This window comes from Camelina sativa, chromosome 19, assembly GCF_000633955.1.
Source record: "Camelina sativa cultivar DH55 chromosome 19, Cs, whole genome shotgun sequence".
Classification (NCBI taxonomy): domain Eukaryota; kingdom Viridiplantae; phylum Streptophyta; class Magnoliopsida; order Brassicales; family Brassicaceae; genus Camelina; species Camelina sativa.
Window position 1 is genome coordinate 12,864,729 of NC_025703.1, and position 11,785 is coordinate 12,876,513.

At 34.0% G+C, this 11,785-nt stretch overlaps 2 protein-coding genes and 1 pseudogene across 2 annotated transcripts; all 3 read right to left on the minus strand.

The window, feature by feature from the left end:
- Positions 1,491-3,264, minus strand: LOC104766192 (ADP-ribosylation factor-like protein 5). Its single transcript, XM_010490027.2, has 3 exons — positions 3,086-3,264; positions 2,620-2,848; positions 1,491-2,083 (listed from the first exon to the last, which is right to left on the minus strand). Exons 2-3 carry the CDS (start codon positions 2,809-2,811, stop codon positions 1,724-1,726), a joined length of 552 nt encoding a protein of 183 aa, XP_010488329.1. The 5' UTR covers positions 2,812-2,848; positions 3,086-3,264; the 3' UTR covers positions 1,491-1,723.
- Positions 6,078-8,156, minus strand: LOC104766193 (annotated as a pseudogene).
- LOC104767766 lies at positions 9,877-10,583 on the minus strand. The gene is made up of 2 exons (XM_010491747.1): positions 10,369-10,583; positions 9,877-10,273 (listed from the first exon to the last, which is right to left on the minus strand). Exons 1-2 carry the CDS (start codon positions 10,581-10,583, stop codon positions 9,877-9,879), a joined length of 612 nt encoding a protein of 203 aa, XP_010490049.1.

Consider the following 11,785-nt stretch of genomic DNA (forward strand, 5'->3'; position numbering starts at 1 on the left):
TATAATATGATCATCGAGAGGATGGCTAGCTATGATGAACAAACAAGATTATAAACAGTGCGTCTCACCAACATCTTCAACAACAGAGCGTAAAAAATTGCTACTTGAATCTTTCTTTATGCGTTTGTGTGTGCGGTGTGCTTCTCAGGGCTGTGCAACGCAATAGTGAAGGAGGAGAATATGTACAAAAAGGAAGACCTTACGTACCATGTTCTTTCGTATAAAGACCGACAAAATCATGTTCTTTAGGCAAGACAAGGAGAAAGGGACTGGTCCTTACACTGTAACACATCGGCGATCTCTGCATTTTCGTGGGAGAGAAGGAACCATTTTGTCTCTCTCCTATTGACTATCCTGGTCTTAAACCTAACTCCTCTACTTTGCTGGTGTGTTTTTGGTTTCTTTTTTATTTAGACTCAAATCAAAAAGTCATTACGCTCTAGCTTTTAATACATTGGAGCTTGGTTACATGTTTTAATGATCTCTCTTTCTTTCAATACATTAATTGATTATTACAAAAGTTCTGTGTACACGTATGCAAACTAACCGAACCGACATTGTTGCCTCTCCCTAACTATTTTGACCTAACTAGTGAAAGTACTACTGTATAAAAAAGATTTATTCGCCGACGGTTTCCTATTGACAAAATACATCATCAAAAAAAAAAAAAAAAAAAAAAAAAAAAAAAAAAAAAAANCAAAAATTACGGTGAAGGTTCCTGCGACGATCACGATTGGGAGCGGCGACGGTGTTAGAATCAATTGCCGAGGAGTATCTATTCACATCAGTGGACCCGTTACCTTTATTACGCAAGGCCAAGCTCAAATCCCTCTGGGAGTTGAACCTCAAGGTCCTAGCACCCCTAATCTACCTCAAGTTCCTCGCAGCCCTTCTTAGAGTCCAACATCAGGGTCCTCGCAGCCCTGATCATTTCAATGGTCTTCTAATATCAGAATTGTAATCATATATATAGGATAAAATCTCTAAAAAGTTTAAATCCATATGACTACAAAAACCACCATTATATTGTAGGCATATGGATTTTGTGTTTTTGTGGTGTTAGTTACCTTTACAGTTTTTATTTGTCACCATTGAATAATGATAAGCATAATCTTACCTATTATTTGCTAATTGCTACTACAGAAAACAAATACGAATTATCAAGAGTTTTTGTAGCATGTTCTTATTATAATTCCCATTACTTTGTTAGCGGTTTCATCGTTGTTCAGTTTTGGAGAAAGGGAAACAGCTTAATTGGTTAGTTTAGTAGTAATGTCAATACTGATGTAATTCCTTTTGATAAGCTTAAAGCTTAACAAAAGCTTATCACAGATTACAAAGTCCTAATTGATCACTTAGCTTGTAAGGGTTTACGCAAAATAGTGTCCATGTGATTGTGGAGAAAGGTGACTTTGGTTTGTGTAATACTTCAAAGCTTATGTATAGAGTTTATGAGCTCGGAAGAATGACCTTAGAAATGAGAAAATCTATTGATATCAACATATCTCTTAATTTACAAAGAATACAGTGCCAAAATCCGACACAAAACAAGATTCTTTTCTTTCAGATTTTAATAATTCTGGACACAGTTTCAATGATAGCAACCAAAATAACTGAAGCTTGTTACATAAAAGTCAAAGGATACAGTGTTAAAGAACAGTTGAAGCAGACAAATGAAACGGCGAAGAATCAATTCTCTCTCTGATTCAGTTTCTCATTTCCCTTAACTCGTGGCTTTACCGGTAACTTTCTGGGCAATCCAACCGAGCCCATCATACAACCCTTCTCCAGTAACCGCACAACTTGCTTGAATATGCCAATCATGGTTCTTGATACTGTGAAGGTTAAGTGCATCCGTGATCTCAGCAGGAGTCATGGCATCTTTCAGATCCTGTTTGTTTGCAAAAACAAGTATGACCGAGTTTTGAAGATCCTCGTGACCAAGTATCCTGGCGAGCTCATCTTTCATGAAAGAGATTCGAGCTCTGTCTGTGCTATCGATAACCACAATCACAGCATGTGTTCCACGATAGTATGTTGCCCATGAAGTCCTTAGTCTATCTTGCCCACCAAGATCCCAAACCTAAAAGACAACATATCATAAGTAACATCACAACAAATCATCAAATCTTCAATTTCCCAAAGCTGAAAGTTGAACATATATCCAAGGGTCAAACAGTTAGTTTTTGACATGAAACGATTCAAAACTCTATGCGCCAAAAGAAGTCTGATTTATAAGTCTAGTAACGTTTATAAGCATCATTCAGTTTTGACATACAAGAAGACATGCAAAAAACCCATAAAACAGAGATGGTTTCATCTGTGGTCATGGCTTTGACAATTGCATAAAAACTAAGCCACAAAGAGATAACAAACAGTCCACCTGATACTAACAAACAAACCAGAAACAGCATCTACAAAACTTTGCTATATGAAACCATAAATCACAAGTATCAAACATATGAAAACGTTCCACACTATGAGCTTCTAGACCAAATATGTCAAGACAAATAACACAACAAAAGATTGCAAATTCAAGGAAAAGCCATAAAGATTCAAACCTGAAACAGAACTTAAGAAACATGGATTCGAATATAAAAAGAAAGAGTCCAGTAGTACCTCAAAGCGAATATTCTTGTAGACAAGCTCTTCAACATTGCTACCAACAGTAGGATGAGTAGTGACAACTTCACCCAAGTGAAGTTTATAAAGGGTCGTTGTTTTACCAGCATTATCCAGACCAACAACCACAATCTTATACTCTTTTGCAGGAAACATCATGAACCAAAACCTCGACATGAATGCTCCCATCTCTCTTTCTCTCTCCGATTTATAACAAAAACAAACCCTAAAATCAAGAAAATTTCATCAATTTACGAGTAAGTGAAACCTTATAGATGGTATAGATCATAAAAATCGAATCTTTAAACAAACCCAAGTCAGAATTTTTACAAGCAAGTGGAATTAGAATTCGAAATCAGAGAAGCCCAGATCAAGATTTGGATACAACAAACGATCCCAGATTCGATCAAGCTTTTTACCCAATCCAAAATATACAAATCGGGAAAAAATATTGTGATCAAACCTTAGATTCAGCTTTTAATCTGGCGATGGCGGAGGCAAGAATCGGAGATCAAAAAGTTCAAAAATTTCAATCGGTTGGTTCTTCTTCTTCTTCTTCTACTCTCTTTTTTTTTTTTTTTTAAAGCTTTTGAGGTTCCTTCCTTGAAAGCAGATTTGGGTGGAGAGAAGAAAAGTATGCGGGAAACAATGTCAAAACTGTAAATATATTATCAAACATTTAGAATTAAAAAACTAAAAATAATTTTAAATAAATACGGAATTTTTTTTTTTATTAACCTAACGGCTGCAGCCTCTACCGGTGATGGCACGACGCCAAAGGTGAACATCGTTGGATAAGAAAAAAAAAAAACTCAAGGCCCAACCGTAGGCCTAGGGCCTTGTATACTATAAGCATTTGTTTGGCTATTTAACATAATCACAATCAGCTGAGTTGGTGGTGGCAAGAGTGAAGGACTAAGGTAATAAAGTTGGTGAATCCATCCAACAAGTCTCCTTGTGTCTACTCTTTGGATTTCCACGGTTTTAAAGAAAAAACACCCTCAGTTTCTCAGTCAGAAGAACAGCCTCCTGGCAAATCTGACCAACATCGCCAATCTGCCATGACCAATAATCTCAAAGATTTAGACAGGTCCGACAATGAAACAAAGGCTTTAGACATCAAATTTATATAAAGCAGTTTAAAGACATCATTTTCTAAAAAGTAATCATGATGTAGCGGTTTAGACATTCACTCTCTCGTATGTGGTAGCAGCAATTAACATTGGATCGGCCCTAGCTCAAGATGTTGTAAGTTCCAGTTCCACTTCTCTTCTTGCAGTTTATGAAGTAGTGTTTTGTTATCCTGGTTATGCCTTATATTAGTATATTACTATTTTAAGTTGCTTTATGCCTTATAATATTTGTATGTTTGATTTATGTATCTAAAAGATGTGTTTCACTCTTAGGATTAACATGTGACCATTGTTTTGTTATTCTAAACTGTTCCTAATCAACATACCTAAACAATCAAATAAGGCACATAGATTGTTGTGTGGCATAAGTATAACCTAGGTTAGTCTCCTAAATTCTTATTTTCGTATTTCAGTTCATTCTGATGGTAAAACAATTGGCGGCCACGATAAAGAAATGTATTTAGTAGTTTACAATAAGTATCATTTTATCCTTCAATTGTAGTTTTTTTTTATTGTTTTAATAATGTGTCGCTTTTAACCATCGTCATTTATTAATTTTTTGTGCAAATTTTTTTCCACTAATGAGTAGTGACATGGTATTCCATTACATATTCAATCGAAGAAAAAAAATCAAACCAAATTAGCTAACAATAGTGTTTTCTACCGCTTAAATGATGAAAAAAAAATCTAGCTCTCAAAATTGATATCGTTTTCGACTAAAATGATTATGTACCAAGATATAGATGATTAATAAGTTTCAGAAAGAATTGTGACATTGATTTGGGTCGAATAGTGTTGTTGTGATCTTAGTTATAGAAAGAGAAACCTAACATATATTTGGTCGTTTCTTTCGACAAAAACAAAATTACTAAGTTTTGAATTTGGTTCTTCTTCTTTTTTTTTGGTTTGATTGATTTAGTTGAATTGGGTAAAGAATTATCTATAATGTTATAAGAGAGATGTTATGACTAAAAATAAAAACATGAGATCAAAAATTGAAAACAAAACACTTTTGAAACAATTGAGTACTTTTTTAATATACAATTTGTAACTTTTTCGAAGTATTAAATTATTTTTACACAACAGTTATTTTTTATCACAATAAATAAGAATTTGTAATGGATTTTTAGATAATATAACATTAATTCATGGGTTGTAGATTATAATTAAATTATTTCATGGGTTATTATTCTTGCTAACTAGTTCTTTTGATGAATTACCTTCACCATGGACAATTAGAGCATCCCAATTGATTCTTCCTGTAGAAGCTTCGGTCAGTTCATCATGAGCGTTTGGGCTATGAGCCAGAAGCACATTGTACCCATCTGTGACCAATCTCTTCACTATCAAAGCTATCCGTATGTCATTAGAAATAAGTAGTAAATAGAATATTTGTATGCTCAATACGACATTCATTAGAAATAAGCATTTTTTCATTGATCCAGACATCTACATAGCCCTCATTGGGTCTCTTCTTACGCGTAGGAGGAACAACTACGGATTTATTAATTCCCTTTTCCTTCATTTTTCTCTTAATTAGTTGATTTTGTAAAAGTGCCCCTCCGTACACATCCTAAAATGTCATCTTCGATACCTAGATAGCCAAGACTTCTCAAACCCCTCTCTATATTCTCTCCTATCCCGTATATTTTAAATTTTCAATACTAGTGGAAGGGGATGTTTTCGGATCCCATATAACCTGGAATTGACACAAAAAATGGATATAAGTTTAAAAATAATAGAATATGATTATACTCTCAGATAGGTATACAACATCGACGACACCAAAACATAAGAAGAAACATATAAATATAAATATTCTCATTATTATCATCTAGAAAAACAATCAAAATCCAAACTTAAGAAGAAAAAATATTCTCACACTTTGATATCTCCGCCTGCTTCTCCTAGAAGTCAATTTTACTGAGATTTTAATTTTGATTTCTTTGATCTATCACCCTCCTGTTACCCGGCGGAAACTATGTCTCAGCATAGTATGTCATAAGGATTCTAATGGTGATGGTATTAGGGACAGAGGCAGCATAGAATCATATGATCAATTTACAACCATTAATTTTATAACAACAGTTTAAGTTTTGTAAAATTATCAAATAAATTATAAAATGAAAATTTGAAAAAAATATTTAAAATTTCACATATTTTTTATACCCACGTAAATTACGCGAACTTAATCTACTATATATATAAAATATTATTTTATTATTTTATGTATTTTTTGGAAAGCAAATTACATATCCATATATATATATATATATAACCATTATTTTATTATTGTATTATAACCCAACATCACCAACGAAATATAACAACTCTGATACATTTTATACTTTAGTCTCTTTAGAGATTTGAACATCACATCCACGAGGAAACATAAGCATATAGCTCCGAGTTATTGTGATTTCCGCCTTCATTAACCACCTACAAACCAAATAAATGCAAGTAATGAGATTGACATAATTAAAAAAATATATAAATTCAGAGTCATTAGAAAATAAAAGTAGACCTATATCTACACAAATGGTGGATAAATATAGCCATCAGCAGCTTAGCAAAATAAGCTCCTACACAAAGTCTAGGACCAGCACCAAACGGAACGTAATTCTTCGAGAGTATCGCGTCCACTTCTTTTCCCTGTTAATAAAGTTAGATACATGTGAAAAATTGAATTTGATTAGTGAATTAGGGAGAAAATAGTTAATGATAAAGATCATATTTGAATCACCTTCCAACGCCATGGATTAAATACTAAAGGATCCTCGTACTTTTCTGGATTAAAATGGACACTTGGATAGCCCATGAAGTTCCAACCCGCTGGAATTGTATAATCACCTACTTTGATGTCATGATCAGGTTTCCTAAGTATTACAGGTACTGTGGTCAAGATCCTAAGAGACTCATTAATCACCTGAAACCAAGTACCATACATGTGTGTGTGAGAGCTACTAAAATGTACATGATTTTAAATTGTCTTATCACTTTATACATGATTTTGGAACATACTTACCATATTGGTGAAAGTCATGGACTTATAGTCTTCCCATGTTAGGTCGGCCTGCTTGGCAGTCTTATCTCCAACAATTCTTGCATGCTCTCTTTGAAGCTCTTGCATGACTTCAGGATTTTCGCTTATGAGTTTTATTGTAGCCGCGAGAATTCGTGGTGTTGTTTCATTAGCAATCAAAAAGAAAGTATATATGTACTCGATCACATTATCCATACTCATTATTTTCTTTCCTCCTTCGTTTTCTCCAAATATGATCTTAAAGAATTCTCCAAACTCCTCTCCTGATGCTCTCTTCTTCAACACTTCTTCTTTTAGTAACTTCTTCATCGTTTTTCTTGCCTGCCATGAAAAATAAATATTACGGCTTTCATTATAATCATATATATATATATATATTATTGGTAAGAGAAGTGATTACTTGCCTTCATCATATTATAGACACCCATCCCAGGAATATTGAAAGGCAACCGAAACCAACCACTCGGAAAATATCTCCAACAAAGTGCAAGTTTTTTCGACGCCTCTGGTTCCATATTGCCCATAACTTTCTTTGCAAGGCACTCAATTATGATCTGTAACGGTTAATAATTCAAATACTTGTGAGATGATCATGTATCCTATATATCTTATCTACTTTATTTAATATTGTCAAGAGATAAAGACATCATAAATTCGATCAATTATTTTTTACCTTGCTTGCTGTTTCCTTAACGTCAAGAGTTCCATTCCTAGCTTCTTCTCTCATGTATGTACGAGCCAGGATATCGATATCTTCCAATACCCTCAATCTTAAACCTTGTGAACCCAATAGTTGGAGTGTCAAGTTCCTCGCATGTTTATGGGACTCTGTGCTTTGCAAAAATAAATTGTTATCTTCTCCAAATAGTCATGCTAAGCTCTTTGTGATATCAGGAATACGATTTGTCTTTGCCATCTCCATATTCAGTTCATTATCCGTTGAGATTATAACTTTGCCTCCAAATAAGCTTGTTCGAAAAAGTGGTCCATGTCTATATTTATTTTTCAGAAAAAATAACAAAGTAACTTAAGTAAGTAAAAAACCATTTCTTAACATGCATGCTAAAATAAAAATAAGCGAACCTGAGGATTCTCTTCTTGAGGAAATTTGAATATTGAAGAGCATCATGAGGCTTCATGAACTCAATAGTTTCTCCAATGATTGGAAAACCCATTGACCCTGGAGGAAGTTTTCCATTACACTTTGGATTGCTCCATTGATAGATCAAATGGCATAGCTTCACCACTATAAGTGAAACTATCACAATCCATAGCTTATAAATGGCCTCCATATTAATTTCTTTCTTTTTTTTTGACTATTTTGGTTATGTTTGTTTTATGGTTGAATGTTGCATGAATATGAGAGAAGAACTCGATATTTATATTTGCAGTGGTACCATACCTTTCAAAGTTTTTTTTGGTTTTCAAAGTTTCTTTATCTTATTGTTTATTTGAAAGTATTCTCTCAATTAAATTATTTGAGATCATATTCCCTCCCATTTATTCACATGTGAACGTGACCTCGTTTACTTTTTGTTATCTAATCATCTATTTCATTTACATTTTCCAAATTTTCTTCATAAATAAAAGTTCAAAAAGTAAGTTCTTTTAAAGGTCATTGGTTAGCCAGAAAAGAGAAAATCCTAAACTTTAATTTAGTTTTTAAAACAAGATCAAGAAAAAATAAATGCAAAAGAATAGAATGCTTTATAGGTGTTTTCGGTTAAAACAAAATTTCTTTTTGAAAATTTATATATATATATATATATAATTTCTAATGTTCAAATATCATATTTACTTATACTATATTATTAATTTAAATGATAAAATAATTTTTAATATTCTTTAAAAAATCAGTCTTTAGTTCTGTTTTTCTATAATAAAATAAGTACATTTTGTAGAATATTCAAAATTAATAATTTTTCTATTCCAATAACATAGAAAGTGTTTAATTACAATTATAAACGAAAATTTTGAAAATAAAAGAATTGAAATGAAAATCAACTTCAGTTAGATTTCAATTACTCAATTTTTAAAAGAAAATATTAATTTTTTCTCTCTCCACTAATCTGTTATCAAAATTATTTTCTTTAATTAAATTTCAAACAAATAAACTATTTTATTAAACATTCACCTCTCATCTTCATTTGTTCATATTTCAAAAAATATTTGAATCAATGCATAGTTAAAACCATATATAAAAATCTTGTATGATCATAAATTATAGATTATTGATCAAAGGTCAATTAATAACATAATGTGTACTCAACCACGATTTAGTGGTATCGTTGTAACACTTTAGGATCAAATCTTCAGAGACCAAGCAATTACACTATGAAATTATGTTGATTAAATATAGCTAAGACAATGGAAAAGTTTGTGAATCTATCCAAAGACGGAAAATAAACAAGTGGTTTTAAGGTAATAGAGAAATATTGGGCGTAGGGAATCTTTAGGGTTTATGATCACGAATTTAGATGATTAGATAGGGATGCATTAGACACAGTTCTAACTCAAATCACGGACGTGGTTTCACCGTAATAAATCTTAAAACAAAACCAAAATCCTAAGACAAAATAAAAATAAATAATAAAGGGTAAACTAGCACAAATCCCATGGGTTGCCTTCCATAAGCACTTGTTTAAAGTCGTTAGCTTGACTATGCTTTCAGGTGTCAATTGATGAGAGGATGAGAACTCATATCAAAACAAGCTCTCAAATTCGTCAGCTTAAGCTCCAGAACCTTTTTGGCCTTTCTCTTTAAACTCTAGAGTGAGGATGGCTTTAATTTTAGAGAAAGGCCGAGATATTTATTTACACTTCACCTTGTACTCAATGGTATCTCTAACCTATTTTCTGGGGTACCAAGGTTACGCGAAGATCTCGTATCACTTTCTCTATCTTCGGCTTGTCTTTCTTCTTAACCTTTTTAGACCTCTTCTCAGAAGAATGAGTGTCCATCCAAGACTTCGTTGACCTCATTCTTATCACCACTCTCTCCCATCACCATGACATCCACCTTCTTCTCATTTTCTACAGTTAGACAATAGTCATGTCTTGTAGCTTCATTTGTAGTGATTACGTTGTAAAAGACTTTATCATCAATGTTAGAGAAGTGGTCTTCTTATTAGGCAAGTCAACAACTGCTCCCACTGTTCCTAGGAAAGGTCTCCCAAGAATCAAAGGCATTTCAGAACCCTTGCTCATTTCCACAACATGAAAATATGTAGCAACCAAGCAACTCCCAACTCGAACATCTAAATTGTTAATGAAGCCTTGTGGAGTCGTGGTGACAGCATTTGCAAACTTGAGAGAGACCTTAGAAGCCTTCATATCATTAATCCCCAACCTCTCTGCAATAGCCTTAGACATTACATTCACATTGGATCCAGTGTCACAAAGGAAATCCTCAAAGTTCACTCCTAAGATGGAGCATGGAACAACAAATTTTCCTGGATCTTCTAACTTGGGTAGTCTTTTCAAAGATGGAGCATGAATGTTCTTTTCTCAAGCCAAATATGCCTTAACCTCCACCAAAACATTTTCTCCAACCACAACATTATTGTAAACCTTTTTAAACAAAGAGATATGCTTCGTGCCTCTATAAAGGGAATGTCAGCGATGAACTCACTCATAACTTCTTTGTACCGATCATACTTCTTTTCATCCAGAGGTTTCTTCTCATGTCTTCTTGGAAAAGGAATTTGTGGCCTATATGGCTTTGGTTCCACAAGAATTGATTCCTTGGTATTCATATTAGGAGCAGATGAGTCGTAAATCCCCATTCTTGCAGTATGGAGCGCTCTTTCAACAAAAGGAGCAGTCAATATGAAATTTTCTAAGACAGACTCTGCAACAACGACGGGATCGACCGATCTATAGGGGGATCGGTTGATCCAACTTCTCTGGGGATCAGACTCGAATTATCAGAATAAAAAAGACTGATCAATCTAGGCACAAAACTGATCGATCCTTGCTCTGCGGAAGCCAAACATGAGTTTATCACAGCACAACTCAGCTCATCTTCAATCCCATCATGGAGTGTTATAACATTGCATGACTCTTTGTTCTTAGAGCTAAAAGAAATAGCAGAGACTCTTGCTTCAATGGAATCAACACGTGAACTCAACCTTTCAAATTTCCCATTCAAATCATTGTACATGCTATCAATCTTGACATTAATCTCAACATAACTTTTCTTATGGCCCTCCAGCAGTGCTTGCATCATCAATTCGAGTTTGTTATCTTGTGGAGCTGCAGATGGAGCTTAGCATCCTTAATATGAGCTATTAAATCCTTGTTCTGAAATACTTGAGTGAAGTTACCTTGTTGATTACATAGAGGATACACTTGATTTTGAGGATTCTCGACATTGGTGCTTCTGTAAAAAAAATTAGGATGATTTCTATAATTTTGATTGAAACCAGGATTCTGATAGTTCCCTTGTCCTCCTACATAGTTCAACTCCTTTATCCCCTTAAAACCAGAATTTACTCCAACTTGCTGATACGCACCCGTCTGCCCGTCGCACATGTTGATAGCTTGTTGATCTCTCTTCAAAAGAAGGTCTACCCTAGCAGTGAGATTTGTAATAATATTTGTATCCACATAGCTAACAACATGCAAAGAACGATCATACTCATGACTATGATTGTTGTTACTCGCTGCAAGGATTTCGATCAAGAGGTTTGCTTCAGCAGCAGCGTTAGTAGAAAAATCTCCTTTGCTGGCAGTATCGAGTGCCATCTGGTACTTCTGGTCAATTCCTCCATAGAAGATGTTCATAAGATTCTCTTGTGAAAATCCATGATGAGGACAGTCTCTCATATGCTACTTGAATCTCTCCCATGCTTCACAAAAAGACTTTGTACCACCTTGTGAGAAAGTAGTGATATTGCTCCTTAACATAGCTGATCGTGACTTAGTGTAGAAGTGGTTCATAAACTGTACTCTACATTGTGCCCAAGTAGTGAGTGATCCTCGGTCC